Below are 18,200 nucleotides of genomic sequence, written 5' to 3'. Positions count from 1 at the left end.
GGGGTGAAAGTCAGGAGAAGGTGGAAGGCAAGGTTGGCTTTCCCCTAGCAGCAAGCTAATGCACATGTTGCAGCTAGCTTAAGAACTACCAACAAACCTGGCAAAAAGAATTTAAAGCACAAACATTGACCTGTTGCTGTTTTTTTACAGATCTACACACTGCCAGCCATTATTAGCAAGAAGGAAGAAAGTAAGTTCTTCATTGATGTAGAGTTACCAAATACTGCTAGATTCTGTAATGTCCTGGTTTCTAGATATGTGTGTGAGAGAGAAATTAATTATTTTACGTTTTATTTCTGTTGCTATGAAATAACTTTGTTGGATTACATTATTGGGTTACACAAAAACACATCCTAAGCTATGTAACCTGTGAGAAAGCCTTCAACTTTTGTATTACTATCAAACATAGATTGGAAGAAAAATTGATTGACTCCAAAACTACAATATATTTAACAAATCTGTAAAAAGTTTCTATCAGTAGTCTGTATACCTAAATGTAAATATATGCCATTATGTTGAAATAATAACCCTATATAGAATCATAGAATCGTTTAGGTTGGAAAAGACCCTTAAGCTCATCGAGTCCAACCATTAACCCAGCACTGCCAAGTCCACCACTAAACCATGTCCCTAAGCACCACATCTGCTCGTCTTTTAAATACCTCCAGGGATGGTGACTCATCCACTACTTATCTGGGCAGCCTGTTGCAATGCTTGATAACCCATTCCGTGAAGAAATTTTTCCTGATATCCAATCTAAACCTCCCCTGGCACAACTTGAGGCTGTTTCCTCTCGTTCTATCGCTTGTTACCTGGGAGAAGAAACCAATACCTGCCTCACTACAACCTCCTTTCAGGTAGTTGTAGACAGCGATAAGGTCTCCCCTGAGCCTCCTTTTCTCCAGGCTAAACAACTCCAGTTCCCTCAGCCGCTCCTCATACGACTAGTGCTCTAGACCCTTCAGCAGCTTCGTTGCCCTTCTTTGGACTCGCTCCAGCACCTGAACGTCTTTCTTGTAGTGAAGGGACCAAAACAGAACACAGGATTTGAGGTGTGGCCTCACCAGTGCTGAGCACAGGGGGACGATCACTGCCCTAGTCCTGCTGGCCACAGTATTTCTAATACAAGTCAGGTTGCTGTTGGCCTTCTTGTCCACCTGGGCACACTGCTGGCTCATATTCAGCCGGCCATCGACCAACACCCCCAGGTCCTTTTCCGCCAGGCAGCTTTCCAGCCACTCTTCCCCCAGACTGTAGCAGTGCATGGGGTTGTTGTGGCCCAAGTGCAGGACCCAGCACTTGGCCTTTTTGAACCTCATACAACTGGCCTCAGCCCATCACATCTTTTTGATTTTAGTTGTGTATGCACCTAGTACACATACACTGAGTAATAAAGTGAGTATATTTAGAGATACTATGAGATTTATGTGTATAATTGTGTTAACTTTATATTAACACATATATGTTATTAACATAATATTATATTAACACAAATATGTAGAAATAATTAAAATATATGCGTGGATGTATCTCAGAGAGAGAGATGTATCAGATATGGACATACGTCTTCATAGGAGGTATATTTGAGACTCTGGAAATCTAAAATTTAAGCCACTACATCTGTTCACCCAAAGAAGCTGTGGATGCCCCCTCCCTGGCAGTGTTTAAGGCCAGATTGGACAAGGCTTTGAGCAACCTAGTCTAGTGGAAGGTGTCCCTGCCTGTGGCAGGGGAGTTGAAACTAGATGATCTTTAAGGTCTCTTCCAACCCAAACCATTCTATGATTCTATGGTTTTTATATGATGGTGTTTATTTTAATGGTGACAAATATGCTACTTTAAGATCTTTATTTAGCTAGTTAGAGTAGTGAGCATTGAAGATACAAAAATAAATGAGAAATGCATTCACTTGAAATAAGCTCACTAATTAAGGTCAATAACAAAGATTGTTTTCCTGTGTTACCATTTGATGAACAGTAATGTGCATGTGCAAGGAACAAAGAATGTTGTTGTATTAAAACCAGTGAATATATTCTATTCATAATGTAGATCCTGAACTTTTAAAAGCATTTTCCTCAGCAGAAGGGAGTATAGTAATCTCCTTTAAAGCAACAAGCTTTCAGCTGTGTGTGTAGAGGGGCTACTGATTTCTGAGAAAGACAGTAGAATATTCTGCTTCTAATAATACACTAATGATTCGAAAGTTGGATTTTGAGTGCTAAGGGTATATCTACAAGAATACTATTACAGAATGAGTATCATAATCTCGTGGATAGATGTGTATCAGTCCTTCTTGACTAACACGTGAATGTAGCTAAACACGGAGATTTTGTGTATTGATAAGTTAGAAAAGAATTACCTTTTTTCTTCTTTTTATAGTGTTTTTAAATGAAGCGGGTTTCAACTTTGTGAGGAAATGTATTCACGCTGTAGAAACAAGAGGTGTGTATTAAATCATAAATTATGTATTAGATTATTAGGAGTGTTTTTTCTCAAATACTACTTTGATTAATTCTACATGTTTTACAGCTGTGCTTTGGAGTTTCTCCATCATTTGGTTTGTACTTTTCACATTTTATCTGTGTGCTTTACACTTAAAACTGTTGCCACAAGTTCCAACAACAGTTCTTAACATATCATTTAAGTGGGTTTTTTCAACATTTTCTGTAATTTCATGTTGTTTAGACAGTTTAATACACAGTTGCACACATCTTTAGTCTTTAATCTGTGTGCACCAAATTGTGCTTTCTCATGGTAAAACTGTAGGGAGCCTCAGCTCCCAACTTTGGTTTCTGGCGTGAAACCTAAAGACCAAAAAGTGGCATGAATACTCTGTGCTGGAACATCTTTTTTGCAGAGCGTAACTCCTATCATTTTATTCACTTATTCTGCACATGGTTTATCCATTTTTTTAAAAATGTTTAGAAACTCATTTTTGGTAGTTGGAATGTACAAAAAGAAAATAATAATCACTCTGTTGATGAGGAGATATCTTGCCACTCTCAGCAAGTTTTTAATTATCCCCTTTCAAATGAAGAGATATGGCTGTATCATCTTCTATAAAAAGAGATAACCTTTTCCTGTCCATGCCTTGAGCTGTCAGTATGCAGCTCTCTTCTAATCCAAAAGCTGTGTGGTCTCTCTGTGCAACATTGAGCTCAACATGAATTCAGTTTCTCAGGTAACAATGTTATGTAGCTTTTGAATCACTGCTGACTCAGAGCTTGCATTTTTTTTCTGAGGTAAAAGAAAAATGGGTTTCAAAACAAAACACCCAGGTTATCTGAGTGAGATCAGACTTTGGAATGTTGTTTTCAAAGGAAGAGTGGACAATTTTTAAATGGTAAGACCAGAAGTGGGGAGAAGGGAAGACTTTTAAACCCTGCTGATTTTAAAAGGCAGTTAAAAACAATAAAATTATCATCACTGGAATCCTGAAATACTGTGGTGTGAATGTCACACTTTAAACATTATTTGTTATTAGTATATGTGCTATTAAAAAAAAACACAACAGTTGAAACTTTATGGGTAAATCGGGACTTCACTGTCTCTGTTTTACGTGGGGATCATAGAATCATCAAATGTCCTGAGTTGGAAGGGACCCACAAGGATCATCGAGTCCAACTCCTGTCCCAGCATAGGACAACCCCAGAATTCACACCGTGTGTCTGAGGGCATTGTCCAAATGCTTCTTGAATGCTGTCGGGCTTGGCGCCATGACTGCTTCCCTGGGGAGCCGGTTCCAGTGCTCCACCACCCTCTGGATGAAGAACCTTTTCCTAATATCCAACCTAAACCTCCCCTGGCATCTCTTCCTGCCACTCCCTCGAGTTCTGTGACTGGTCGCCAGGGTGAATAGGTCAATGCCTACTCCTCCACTTCCCCTTCACAGAATCACAGAATGTTCAGGATTGGAAGGGACCTCGAAAGATCATCTAGTCCAATCCCCCTGCCGGGGCAGGATTGCCTAGACCATATCACACAGGAACGCATCCAGGCGGGTTTTGAATGTCTCCAGAGAAGGAGACTCCACAACCTCTCTGGGCAGCCTGTTCCAGTGTTCGGTCACCCTCACCGTAAAGAAGTTTTTCCTCAAATTTAAGTGGAACCTCCTGTGTTCCAGCTTGCACCCATTGCCCGTTGTCCTGTCAAGGGATGTCACTGAGAAGAGCCTGGCTCCATCCTCTTGACACTTGCCCTTTACATATTTATAAACATTAATGAGGTCACCCCTCAGTCTCCTCTTCTCCAAGCTAAAGAGACCCAGCTCCCTCAGCCTCTCCTCATAAGGGAGATGTTCTACTCCCTTAATCATCTTCGTGGCTCTGCGCTGGACTCTCTCTAGCAGTTCCCTGTCCTTCTTGAACTGAGGGGCCCAGAACTGGACACAATACTCCAGATGCGGCCTCACCAGGGCAGAGTAGAGGGGGAGGAGAACCTCTCTCGACCTGCTGACCACACCCCTTCTAATACAGCCCAGGATGCCATTGGCCTTCTTGGCCACAAGGGCACACTGCTGGCTCATGGTCATCCTGTTGTCCACTAGGACCCCAAGGTCCCTTTCCCCTACGCTGGTCTCCAACAGGTCTGCCCCCAACTTGTACTGGTACATGGGGTTGTTCTTGCCCAGATGCAGGACTCTACACTTGCCCTTGTTATATTTCATTAAATTTCTCCCCGCCCAACTCTCCAGCCTGTCCAGGTCTCTCTGAATGGCTGCACAGCCTTCCGGCACATCAGCCACTTCTCCCAGTTTTGTGTCATCAGCGAACTTGCTGACAGTGCACTCTAATCCCTCATCCAAGTCATTAATGAATATATTGAATAGAACTGGTCCCAGAACCGATCCTTGCGGGACTCCGCTAGAGACAGACCTCCAACTGGACTCTGTCCCACTGACCACTACTCTCTGGCTTCTTTCCTTCAGCCAGTTCACAATCCACCTCACTACCCGATCATCCAGACCACACTTCCTCAGTTTAGCTGCGAGGATGCTGTGGGAGACCGTGTCAAACGCTTTACTGAAATCGAGATAGACCACATTCACAGCTTTACCATCATCTATCCACTGGGTAACATCCTCATAAAAGGCTATCAAGTTGGTTGAGCAAGACTTCCCGTTGGTGAAGCCTTCCCTTGTTAGGAAGCTGTAGATCGCAATGAGGTCTCCCCTCAGTCTTCTCTTCTCCAAGCTGAGCAGACCCAGTGACTTCAGCCGCTCCTCGTACGGCTTCCCCTCTAAACCCTTCACCATCTTTGTGGCGCTCTTCTGGACACTCTCTAGTATCTTCATATCCTTTTTATACTGTGCCGCCCAAAACTGCACACAGTACTGAAGGTGAGGCCGCAGCAGTGTAGAGTAGAGCGGGACAATCACCTCCCTCAACCAGCTTCAGTACTATGCTTGATGCACCTCAGGACACGGTTGGCCCTCTTGGCTGTCAGGGCACACTGTTGGCTCATGTTCAACTTGCTGTTGACCAGAACCCCCAGATCCCTTTCTGCAGGGCTGCTATCTCTAGCCTCTCGTTGCCATGTCCCAGGTGCAAAATCTGGCACTTTCCCTTGTTAAACTTCATGCAGTTGGTGATCGCCCACCTTTCTAGTTTATCTAGGTCTCTCTGCAGGGCCTCTTTGCCCTCAGGAGTGTCAACAGCTCCTCCCAATTTAGTGTCATCGACGAATTTGGAAAGTAGTCCTTCAAGTCCTGTGTCCAAATCATTAATGAAGATATTGAAGAGCACTGGCCTCAAGATGGATCCCTGAGGAACCTAACTAGTGACTGGTTGCCAGCCCGATGTAGCCCCATTTACTATAACTCTTTGAGCCCTACCCGTCAGCCAATTGTTCACCCATTGCATTATGTGTTTATCCAGCTGTATGCTGGAGATTTTGCCTAGGAGGATACTGTGAGAGACAGTATCATGCATAACATATAAATTCTCAACTGCAGTGTTGCACCAGTGTACAGTATATATTTTTATTTTGGGTACAGTCATTGTTTCTCCTATAAATGTCAATCAGAACTTAATTGGAAGAGGTCATGGTCTAAGCAAATATTGATACATAGTAATTCCGCTGGAGGCTACCTAAGATAAACTTGTTGACGTGTAATGTGTTTTAAGACTGCTTTTGGGTCTTATTTTTCACTTTTCCCAGCCATCTCCTTGTTGTTTGCTAATATGGGTCATTTCTATGCAAAAGGGTTCTGTTGTATAGTATGGTGTGGACTCAGTGGAATGCATTTGTTAACATCCCAGAAGAGAATTCAGTAGGGTAAAGCAGTATTTAAGAATGTAATTGTACAATTTTCCATAAATACATTTGAATGTTTTGAAAACATGATGCATCAGCATATCTTCAAAGAACCATATTTTCATTGCACTTGTTTTCCCAATGTAGGTATTACAATCCTGGGACTGTACAGAATAGGTGGTGTAAATTCCAAGGTGCAAAAGCTGATGAATACCGTATTTTGTAAGTATTGGAAGTGAACCTGTGTCAGTGTGCAGTGTGTGCTGTGGTCGCTTTTGCCTTAACTGCTGTGCTCAGAAGAGTGTGTCGTAATATTTACAATTTTGTACGTGCACTTACTGCCACTACGTTGAGTTTGCAGTCTTAAAATGAGTGATCCATCTGACTAGTTTCTTGTGTGCATTAGTATTCAATTTCTGCATGCAATCATTGATATACATGAGCAAATTACTGATAAAATGCACTCCCCCTTTTAGCTTTAAAGTTCTATTTCTTGGTATGTATTTGGCCTGTTTCAGAAGTGTTCCAAAGCTTAGTTCTGTAACCCAGCATAACTCAGTTAAATAGACAGTTATTCTAATCTTTCACTTTTCTTGCTAATTTGTCTCTTTGATGCCTGTGTTTGGATGTCTAAGCCAAGGACATTAGTAAGTCTCTGTTGACTTGGGCTTACCTTGCACTTTGATACAGTGCATATAGTTAATGTTTACAGGTACTAAATATGAGTGCTAAATTTATTTTTATTAATACTTTGGCAGAGATTAAAAGATTCAAATTGATCAGATCAGTAGTTAACCTGGCTAATAAGCAATCACATGAGCTAAATGACTAATCTATTAGCTTCTGTTTTGCTGCTTTTCTAGTTAGTGTGTTAGTCAAACTGTAACACAACCATAATTCAAATTTCTACCAGCCCCTAAATCTCCTCCTGATATGGATATTGATATGGAACTTTGGGACAATAAAACAATAACAAGCGGACTAAAAAACTACCTCAGGTAAGTATGATGCTACACAAATCTCAGTATTACTTTTCTGGGCCATTAATCTTTTGCTTATTAATATCATATTACATTTCTTGTATCCATTAGCATGGTAGTAATTGAGCATATTATTATCTTGCCTAATATCCTTGTGATTGTGTGGAATAATAAATCTAAAATTCGTCACATACTTTCTACCTTATTAAGATAGTTATGCTTTATATATATATAGCCCTAAATTGGGCAGAATTTAATTAATTGCATGCTTTTATTTAAAATCTTTTATGTTAACCATAAAGCATGTTGTGCTCAGTCTTTCTTTTCTGAATCCCTTGAGCTGTGTACTATGGGGATTCGTGGCATCATTGTTGGAGCAGAATAAAAAAATACCTGCAAAAGCACAGGTTTTATCCTGTGTTGTTGGTGTCTTCACAAACACAATATCCTTCCCACACTATCATTTTCTCTTAAAATTTTTGCTAATAAGAGACAGAATTTTCAAGAATTATGCTACTTCCGAGGTAACTCTTTTTTGGGTCTCAGTATGTACCATTCAAAAGAGACATAATAAAAAGCATTAAATCCAGATAGTGGGTGTTTTATGCCTTCTAAAAAATATGTCCTAAACTGGTCACCTAACAAAGGGCAGCATCAGAAATGCCTATTCACTCTGGAAAATATGTCTAGGATTTATAGTGCAATGCTCATGTAAACTTCTTTGAAAAGACTGGCTTTGGTTGAAGAAATCTGTAATACATCTTCAGAAGCACAAATCATTGTAGGTACCGTATTTGTGAAATTAGAAGATGAGCTAGCTGTAGCTGTGTGTTTGTGTCTATAAGGTAATGCACAGCCTGCCTTTGAGAGGATGACTCTTCTAGGATCTCACAGATCAGAATTTCAGTCCCACATTTCATCATGTTTTTGCCTTTTTTTGGGTAAAAGATCGCTTCTGCAGCCCACTGCCCCATGTTCTGCAGCTGTACTTATTGCTGTTCTACAGTATGGAAGGCAGAAAACAGTGAGTCTCTGTGCTGAAGTCAGTGCCAGTAGTATTTCCCTTATCCGCTTACATGGTGACACCAGATTGAACTCAAAGAGATTTTCAGGCTATGTACATGATTGAGTTGTACGCTACTTGCAGTCAGTCATCACTGAATTGGGTTTCCTACAATATACCAATAGACATTATGCAGATATTGAGGGCTATCATAATCACACGCATAAAACTTAAAAAACACTTTGAGTAATGTGGTTTTTTAAATTTTCTTTTTAATATTTTTTACAACCAGGTGTCTTTCAGAACCACTGATGACTTTCAAGCTGCACAAAGATTTCATTGTTGCTGTTAGTAAGTAAAGTGATAAATACACTTTCATGACAGTAATATTGTTTCTAACCCTTAATCTCCTCAGTTACTATCCTTATTTTTCTCCTTGGTCTATTATTCAGTGATCCAGCCATGGATCCGAGTTCTTCCATGTCACTGTATGTGACAGCACAGTGCCACATGAAGCCCTCAAAACAGAGAAGTCACACTAGATGAAGCTGTTCAGTGGCTTGTTCTGATCTTTTTAGAGGTTCTGTGTGACTGCCTTCTGCATGAAATTTTGAACCTTGATTTATATGTTTGTTTTATGCTGGCTGGTAATTCTTCTATAGCATTCATCCCTCTCTTCCAGGGACCTTTACTCTCACAGCTTGCCTTGAGAAATTGGAGGGGGTGATAATTATCTCCTTTTCACAAATAGAGTAATTAGATACAGAGACAGTAAGATTATATTTTTAACTCCTCCAGTTTAGAATTTGAAGTTATTTCCCCATTTCCTCTTGCCTTGATAAGAATAAAAGACACTCAAGAATTTTAGATATTTTAAATATCAAGGGGTAAAATCTTGGATTTCACTGAAGTGGCACATTGGGTCAAAATAGCCACAGATTTTGTTGGTTCCAGTATCAGTGGTAACTGCTTTTGGCAAGTGACTTGAAATACAGATTTCAGAATGTTGTAATAAATATAATCAAATCATCCTCATCATTTTAAAGGCTAATTGTGTTTGGCTCCTTGTAATGCATGTGTGTATTAGCGTACAGGCATTGGTGCCATTTGTAGTCGCATCTTAGCGTGTCCTAATTTATCAACAATATTTGTTTTCTGTTTAATAGAGTCAGATGATCAGAACTACAGAGTTGAGGCAGTGCATGCGCTTGTGCATAAGTTACCAGAGAAGAACAGAGAGATGCTGGACATCCTTATCAAGCACTTGGTCAAGTAAGTCTTTTTTATTGGTATTATTGTAAGATGTTATTATTTCTGCTTTAAATTTGTCAGCATTGCTTAATCCATTCTCTCTGTTGAAACAATGCTACTTGAAATTACATTTAATTTCTAAAATGCTGTTCTCAACATAGCTGAAGAGTACGCACCGTAGAAACAAAATTAAAAATAACACCATAAAGAGTCACCAAGATGACCAACTATGTTTATAAAATAAACCCACTCAATGTTTTCGTTCACGTTCCTGCTTACTACAGGAATTGACACTTAAATTTAAGAAACATCTGAAACTATGCTGAGGTTGGTAGAAAACGCTGATGATCCCAGAGGTCTCTTCCAACCTGGTTGATTCTGTGATTCTGTGACTCGAGGTCCCATACTGTTTCAGAAATGGAAAGTAGACCAATGTGATAATACTTGTCCTTCGTATTTGATCTTATTTTTCTAACAGCTCTGAAGTGTAGTATCATTTGAAAAGACTAATTTCAAGTTTTATTATTTCTATTTTTGGTATCTATGTAAATGTCCAAACCCACTTTTGAATCTCCCTTGTTTTATCTGTTTCTCTGAGTATTAATTAGATGTCACATGGAAAAGATTTTGCATTTCTTTGAATTGATGACCTTTTGTCTTCACTGAATTGCACAGGTTTTTATTCTCTTACGTGTCTCTATATCGCTAGCTATGATTACATACCATTATTACTTTATCATTTGTTCTATTTCTGCATCAAACATTCATGTAAGTTTTACTACATCTTTGTTCAGTTTTCACTGCTATTTACTGAATACATTTTAATATATATTATTCTTTACAATTTAGGATGCTGTATACGTTTTAGTACATTTATCAATGATTTGGGTATGTGAATACTGAAACAGCAGTTGGTCAGATAAGGCCCACATGACTGAGATATGTAGAAGACATAAGAGAGGAGTCCATATTGTTTTCATTCTGTTCATTACGTCCCAGCTGTTTTGCTTTTTCAGTCACATCTTGAGCCACAACCTGCAGTAAGCTGTCTACAGTGGAGCCTAATGCAGTTATGCTTCCTCTTATAGATGTGAGAACTTTGAAAATTTATTTGATAGGAAATTATATAGCCCTAATAAATTATTTTTAGCCCTTTCTGTCATTAGCCTCTGGAGAAATGACGTGATAAGGAGCTGCTGTGAATACTTCTATTGCAAAAACTGATTAGGCAGACCTTGCATCTTGTTAGACATGGGGTAACCCAGAGAACCAGGTGAAAGCAAGTTTCATAGGTTTCCTTACTCACAGAGTTGTTTGATTAGCTAAAAAATATATCTACTGCTTTCTAACACTTTAAAAAGTTAAAACATTTAATGAGGGATTAATGATTTTGTCAAAGCTGCTAGTCTGGAAGCACCAAAATTAGAAATATATATACATAGGAAGTGACTTATTTCTAGGCAGAATTAGTTATAGGCAAGCATTTCTTTCTTGACCTCTTTTCCTCTTTATTCTCTTTATTCTCAATATGACCTCAGATGCATTTCCAAAGAAAAGCATGCCTGCAGTCTTCCTTTCTTTAATTGTTCTCTTTAACTCTTGCCTATCACATCTTTGATGCAATTCTCATTTCTGATAAATTTGATCTTATGGTTTTACACTGAAAACTTTCAGTTCTTTTCTTTCCAACGTTCAATTCACCCCTTCTAATTTCTCATATAATTTGCCAGCTGTTGTTTATGTTAGCAATTCTAATGAGACTGTATTCAAAAATGAGTCTCTTGAGTGTATTAGTTATCTTCCTTCCTCGTCTTTTTCCTACCACTGTGTGGAGATTTTTCAAAAATGGCAGATAAAGTGCCTAATTTTCTATAAATGGGAAAATATAAAAAAACCCCACCAACCTCCTGTTGCTTCATTCTTTTGTTTAAAATCCAGTTTCAGAATATGCATCTTTTCCCTATATTTCTTTTAGCTATTCACTTCCTATCTGTATGCTTTTGTGTCTAAGTAAAAATACTATACCTTTAACTATGGGTTATAAAATAAGGATAATATTATTTTTCCTTGGTTTAGGTCTTAAGGTCTTTTGTGGGATGTAGATCATACTAAAAACAAACAAACAAAACCAGCAGATCCTGAAAAGCAGCCTGCAGAGAGGTGATACTGTTTGAGTATATACTCAGTCAGCAGCTAGGCAAACACAGGAAGTTTGGTATTATTTTCAGATAGGTAACTCTTTTTTTGTTTTTAAACCTTCCTAGTCAAATTACCTGTCTACTTTGACGAATAAATCGTTCTTTGGTACAATTTAATAACACCATACTTTTCTAAGGTAGATAATCAGGAGTCTGCAATCTGGCAGTATCAAAAAATTTACTGGTGATATATCAAAGGAAGAGATTTTGAGAAGAAAGCAGCTGCACCTTAATGAATGCCTTACAGCTACCTGAAATGCATGATTACCTTGGCCTGTATCTATTCAGTAGCCCAGCAACACTAAGATTAGGTCAGGGGAACTTGTTTATCAAAATGATCCATTTACAGGCCTGGGTTTTTTCTCTTTTGCAAGAAACTGAGCCTTTGAAATGCTTTGTAGAAAGTCCTTTCTGGTTACAATTTTATTAAATTCACCATTCCTTTTATTAACCAAGTTACCAAATCTGTAACCAAGGAAACCCAAACACAGGACCAACACTACTTTCTGTCTTATGCTACAAGACTATAATGTTTGTGTCAGAAACCTTAACGGTTATTGTGCAGCACAAAGCAGAGTAACATTGCAAAGAGTTATTTTTTTCAGGTTTTTCTAACAAGCCTAGAGCTGAGTAGGTCAAAATTCCATTTTCGTTAAAATAATAGCAGGCTTCCCAAACACCCCATAGTCACCTAAGCCAAACATAAGATCTGTTACAGAGAAAATTAGATTAAGATAATTGGCTAAAAATGTGCTTTAACAAGGTAGTCATTCTCATGATATGGCTTCCAAATTACAATCTCTGCCAGTGTGTCTGTCTAAAGTAAAATTTTGGGAAGTTTTTTTGGCGTAACACAGGAAGCATGTAAGAAGATAGGCATTTATTTTCTTGCAGTTTATAATCATGTTGTCTCCCATGCAAACCCCTTTCCCGTACTTCTTGTGCTTCTTGATGTAAATGGAGTGCTAAAACATTCCTGTTCCAAATATGAGGAGAGTATTATTTCATTATAGAAGTAATTGTACAGTCTGCCTCACCTCTATACAAAGATAATTCTGACATCAGATAGATAATTCTGTTAATATTTGTATAACATTTTAAGAACAAATCAAGCTATCTGAGAATATTATTTCAAAGGAAAACATAGCAGATGTCTCCATAAACCTGATCAATGAAGGCTGTCAGTTTGCTCCTACCTGCTAGTCTTCCAGTATTTTATAGATTTTAATGTTTCTTAATTTTAAAAGACACCAGGGTTATTTTAATTAAGTAGGAAATGGCTAAAAATGCTCAGCTTGACAATGGTGGCAGATAGTAGTGAGAAGGAACAGGAAGATGTGAACAAGTGCCTCAATAACTGATTCTATTTGGGAGCAGATTCAGAAAATTAAGCATTACAATTTTCAAATCTTTACTTGGCATGTTATTTCTCAGACATGAGACTATAGGGCAGCTGTGACTGGTGAATAACTGGCAGTTATTTCAAAGGATTAATGATGATACGGTTTTTTATTTGACAAATCTTATTCGTAAGGAGAGAAAAGGAACATTGAGGATTACTGATTGATAGTTTCCATTTTACTATCTAATCAATTATTGGAAAAACTAAGTTTCTAAATTCTACATTAAGAAGAAAAATGACAGAAAAGGTACAGTAAGCGATAACAGAATATACAAAAGCAAAAGGTTAATATATTTTAAAGCCAGAAGATGTCATTATGATCATCTAGTGTTATCTATACCACAGAAACAATGATTTTACTGATTCCATTGATTCTGTGTTTTCAACACATTAACAAAGAGATCCTCTTGCAACGTAAGTATTTTCAGTCACTAAGTTTCTTTCCTTTCCATGAAAGCTAACGTATATGGTTGACCTCCATTGTATCATAGTGTTTTGAGTCAATCCAATGTCAAGTATTTTAAGTTCCTGTATAATCATTGGAGAGAGATAGGTACCTACCCTAAAACTTCTAAACTTTAGATGCTCTGGATCTCTCTGTGGACACCTTCAAAGATAGTTGATTTTCGCAGTCAATCATGTCAGGAACTTAAAATACTCACTCTAGGAAGACTTGCTCATTATCCATTAAGCTATTACAGGATGGGAGCCTTAATGGAAATACAGTCATTGCTCTACACTGCGTTTTGATTCTAGTAAAAGTGAAAGTGTAAAAAATGTTTTTAAAGGGGAGGCATGAACTTGGGATCTTGCTAAAGAAATAGTCTTAACATGTTTTTGCCTGTTGGAATTATAGTTTAGCACAACTATTTAATTGCATATTGTTTGTGTTCATTTAAAGGGTATCATTACACAGTCAGCAAAATCTAATGACTGTATCCAACCTTGGTGTTATCTTTGGACCAACTCTGATGAGAGCCCAAGAAGAAACAGTGGCTGCTATGATGAACATTAAGTTTCAGAATATCGTCGTTGAAATTCTGATAGAGCATTATGAAAAGGTAGAAAGACATTATCTGACTGCTTTGTGATAAAGTAGAACTAAAATCTCATTTTCATTACCATCCTTATGTTCTTAAGAATAACAAAACTAGCATTTGTAGAAAGTCCTTGATAGAAAGAATACCTTCTTCCCACCCCATGCTATGGACCTGTATTCCTAGCAAGTCTTTTGTGGCTGTGCAAGGTACAGATCCAAGGCATAATCTCCCATTCTGTGAAGGAGTTGCTCTGAATCTTCAGTTGCTTTCTGAAGTTTGCTGTGTCCTTCTTGTATCTAGAAACAGAACGAGAAGGTCATAACTTTGCTCCCAGCTCCTCCATCTCACTCATGCTAGCAGTATGTGAAGGTTCACTATGGGTGAATGCATGGATTCTCCTCTGAGTGCATCAGGTCAGAGTCTTTCTGACCGTTGCAGTCCTTTGGGGATACGCCAGCTGCACAGTGGAGGTCTAGTCCCACCTAACATCATGAAACCCCAGCCATCCTTCAGTTCCTCTTTTCATGAGCAACATCAATGTGGATCCCCAGCACAATCCCCCATTTCTGTGCACTGTGTCATTTTTCATGTGTAGGTACTAGACCAAAAGTAAAAAAGCAAAAGGAAAAAAATAGTTACCTTAGATGAGGTTTTCTAGTTATAGGTTTTAAGCCCATCGTGTCTTTGTGATGTAGAAGTTCTTGAATACTCTGGAACATACAAACTTCTCTAGGTACTTCTTTTGCTTTGAAGAAAGGCATGTCTGTGACCGCCTGGTTTATTTTGTTTTCCCCAGAGACCAGTGACAGCAAAGGTCCATCTCAAACTCTTTTCTGGAACATTGAATAAGAACTGTTTCAGGGCTTAAGAAGGAAAATCCATGAAATCTTAAACACTTACTTTCAGTCACTACCATTGCGGGTATCAGCTTCACTGAAAAGCCCCCTTAAATTTTATTTTAAACTATTTGGTTTCAGAACTCAGTAGAACAGTCAAGACTTCCTTTATTTGGTCATCAAAAGAAATTTTATTTTTCGGATCTTTTGTTGATATCTATCACCTTCTCTGATGACTAACAAAAGAAAAGTGAAAAAACTTTGGGTTTCTTCCATTTCATGTTACTCAGCTAAGGGGCAGTTTCTGGTCAATACCAGGATCCCCTGCACTGGTTGGTCGGTATGTACTGACAGTACTTCTTGGTATCATCAGTTGTATTTCATGGCAACTCCTCAAAATTGGTGTGATACTGATAGCCTCCTTGCCTGTAACTCCAAAACATACATATTACATGTTTCCAATGCTGAATTTCCCCTCCAGAAAATTACAAGCTCATTCAGTACAAAGACCATGACTGCACAACCAAAATCACCCTTGCTCTATTTCTCTGTATACAGACATATTTTTATATTGATGTGCTACTCTCTAATGCATAATACAGTATTAATGTACTTCAAGAGCATCTCAAGATGTCCATTAAAGTATTTTCTACCATAGAAGTATATTTACTTTCTTCCACTTCTGTGAGTGGCATGGAGGTATCTTTTCGTTGTTCACTTCGTCCTCTTCTGGAAGTGCCTTACTGATAGGGGATCCAGAAATCCTTGCAGAGATGTATTTTGGCGTTGCATGGTGTTTAACCTACGACACTTGGCCCTCTCTGCACCATGGAGGTTGGACACTTCTGATTCCTTCAATAGCTTAATTGAATAGGCAATCGTTGTCTGTAAAACGTCGTCTCCATTCCACAGAACTAATTCCACTTCCTTCCACAGAATGCCATAAGAGATATTCAGTAGAGTTTACAGTCAACACTAGGAGGAACAGGTGAGACAGGACATCTGGAAGAAAAACACACAAATCTCTTGGATATATTTTTGCTTTGCTCATCCTCCAAGGCAATTATCATTTTTACTAGAAGTATCCAAGAGGGTTTTTAGGGCCTTTCAAGACCTCTACTGCACGTGTCTTGGATATTGCAGAACAGGTGATACAAATGAAAGTCACCCAAATTACTGGACTTTCTGTATTGTTCTTGCTGGCAAGTTTGCCATGCTTATCAGCAAAAAGTTCTTTAAAACCTCATGTGTACCTGTGTCATAAAATCATAGAATGGTTTGGGTTGGAAGGGACCCTAAAGATCACCTAGTTCCAACGCCCCTGCCATGGGCAGGGACACCTTCAACTAGTCTAGGTTGCTCAAAGCCCCATCCAACCTGGCCTGTGTCAGATCGCAGTAGTCAGATACCCCAAAAATTTTAGTTTTTTCTGCAGTAATGCAGTGCAAAATTGACCAGTGATAGCAGTGTTATGTAAAAGATTAAAATCAGGAGATGCTCCAAACAGAAAGATGTTCCTCATCAAACTTGACATGTTTGGCAAAATAAAATAGTTTTCTGAAATACAAACTGGATTGTAATAAGTTACGACTATAACAAATTTCTGTGACCTACAAAAGCTTTCACAGGAACACAGAGAAAAAATTCAATTTTTTCATAATATTTTTAAAAATGTATGACTTCTTGGGCAGGAGTTAGTTGTAAGCACGTATTGTATGTTTCACAATTTAGACTGTTAAGCACTTCTTAACAAGGGCTAGAAAATAAAACTATTTAAACACTTATTTTTATATAGTTAGTATAAATTTTAAGTACAGCTCCGTATTGTGGTTCTTGGATTGTAAAATGAGATCAGAGCAAAGTTTATATTTTGTGAACTTAGTCTTTTGTAATGTGTGAGACTATTAAAGCATTAATTTCAGGTACAGTGTTGAGGAAAACAAATGGATTAATCAGTACCTCTATTGTTTATGTCATTTATTTTCCCTTTTTTTTTTTTCAATCATGCAGATATTTCACACTGCACCAGACCCCAATATTCCTCTTCCCCAACCTCAGTCCCGATCAGGTTCAAGAAGGACAAGAGCAATTTGTCTCTCCACAGGTTCACGTAAACCCAAAGGAAGATACACACCGTGTCTAGCAGATCCTGACAGTAAGTTTGTCCTTGTTGACTCATTATTTTCCTTTTTATGTCTTGTCTTTTAACTTTCCTGAATAACATCCAGTAAGTATTGTATTCCACTAATTACAAGCATAACAGATGGGGTTTTGTCAGCTTTTTCACCTCTGTGAGTCACAACCGCACTGCTGAATGACTGCATTCCTTGCTTCTCTTAGATGAGGAAGGATGTTTGGTTTTAGGCAAGTCTTGTATTGCATACAGTGTTCAAAAATCTTTTATAGTAGACTTTATATTCTAATCTAAATGTAATCTGCTTTGAAACTCTGAGGAGTTCATTATATTAAGTTCACCTCATTTGCTTGTAAGATGATTGTTAAAGTTGGGAAACTGTAAATAGAATCTTTCCTCTCCTCCTGTAATAAATGTAATTTAGTCAAGGTCAGGAGATCAAAACCATTACTTGGCTTTTTTCACATGCATGAGACTGTGGGCATTGGTTCAAAGTCAGCCACTGCCTAGGTTTGCCAAAACCTCTGAAATTTCCTTAGTTTTTCTGGAATAGAAACAAACTCTAATATTCTGGGAAGAAACAGTATACTTGTCATATGGCTTACTGTTTAACAGCAGGCAGTTATGTGTGTAATTAATTGCTGCTTAGAATGCTTATTCATTTTCATGTAAATGTGACTATTAAAAAGTTTCACTTCATTCATTTTCATCTAGTGGGCCATCACTTTTTTACTTACTGGCTGTACCGTTGAGAAGTATTGAAACTGTAGCATAGATTAAGTTGTTAACAGTTCCACTACTACAGCGGATGTTCAGAAGAAGTTCTTTGTCCCTTGGTTACTCAAGGAGATTTACATGAAACTGGTACACTAAATTAATCCACAGTTAAGGTACATCTGTTCTTTGAGGATCTGTAGTAATTCTTAAGTCTGTCATGTTAGGAAATGTACCTGCAGTATGCTTTTGCACCGGTGCTGCATTTTCCATAGGTTTATATTACGTGATTCCTGGCAGTGAGAGTTTAAATACTAAATGAGAGCAATAGCTGCCTACACATCGATTGCCAGTGCGAATGCCGAGCGATCCCTAGTAAGAAGTTAC

At 38.3% G+C, this 18,200-nt stretch overlaps 1 protein-coding gene across 1 annotated transcript in view; it reads left to right on the top strand.

Annotated features, from left to right (window-relative positions):
* The window catches only part of ARHGAP42 (Rho GTPase activating protein 42), a 187,079-nt gene that overhangs the window by 152,118 nt on the left and 16,761 nt on the right, over positions 1 to 18,200 (top strand). The window contains exons 12-19 of the mRNA XM_068419399.1: positions 151 to 190; positions 2,380 to 2,442; positions 6,403 to 6,477; positions 7,169 to 7,253; positions 8,531 to 8,589; positions 9,405 to 9,510; positions 13,991 to 14,150; positions 16,976 to 17,120. Of these exons, the coding sequence (XP_068275500.1) occupies positions 151 to 190; positions 2,380 to 2,442; positions 6,403 to 6,477; positions 7,169 to 7,253; positions 8,531 to 8,589; positions 9,405 to 9,510; positions 13,991 to 14,150; positions 16,976 to 17,120 (733 nt within the window). The remainder of the gene's footprint in view (positions 1 to 150; positions 191 to 2,379; positions 2,443 to 6,402; positions 6,478 to 7,168; positions 7,254 to 8,530; positions 8,590 to 9,404; positions 9,511 to 13,990; positions 14,151 to 16,975; positions 17,121 to 18,200) is intronic.

Source organism: Nyctibius grandis, chromosome 2 (assembly GCF_013368605.1).
Source record: "Nyctibius grandis isolate bNycGra1 chromosome 2, bNycGra1.pri, whole genome shotgun sequence".
Taxonomy (NCBI): domain Eukaryota; kingdom Metazoa; phylum Chordata; class Aves; order Nyctibiiformes; family Nyctibiidae; genus Nyctibius; species Nyctibius grandis.
The sequence above is the reverse complement of the archived record's forward strand: the minus strand, read 5'-3'. Positions and strand labels throughout refer to the sequence as shown.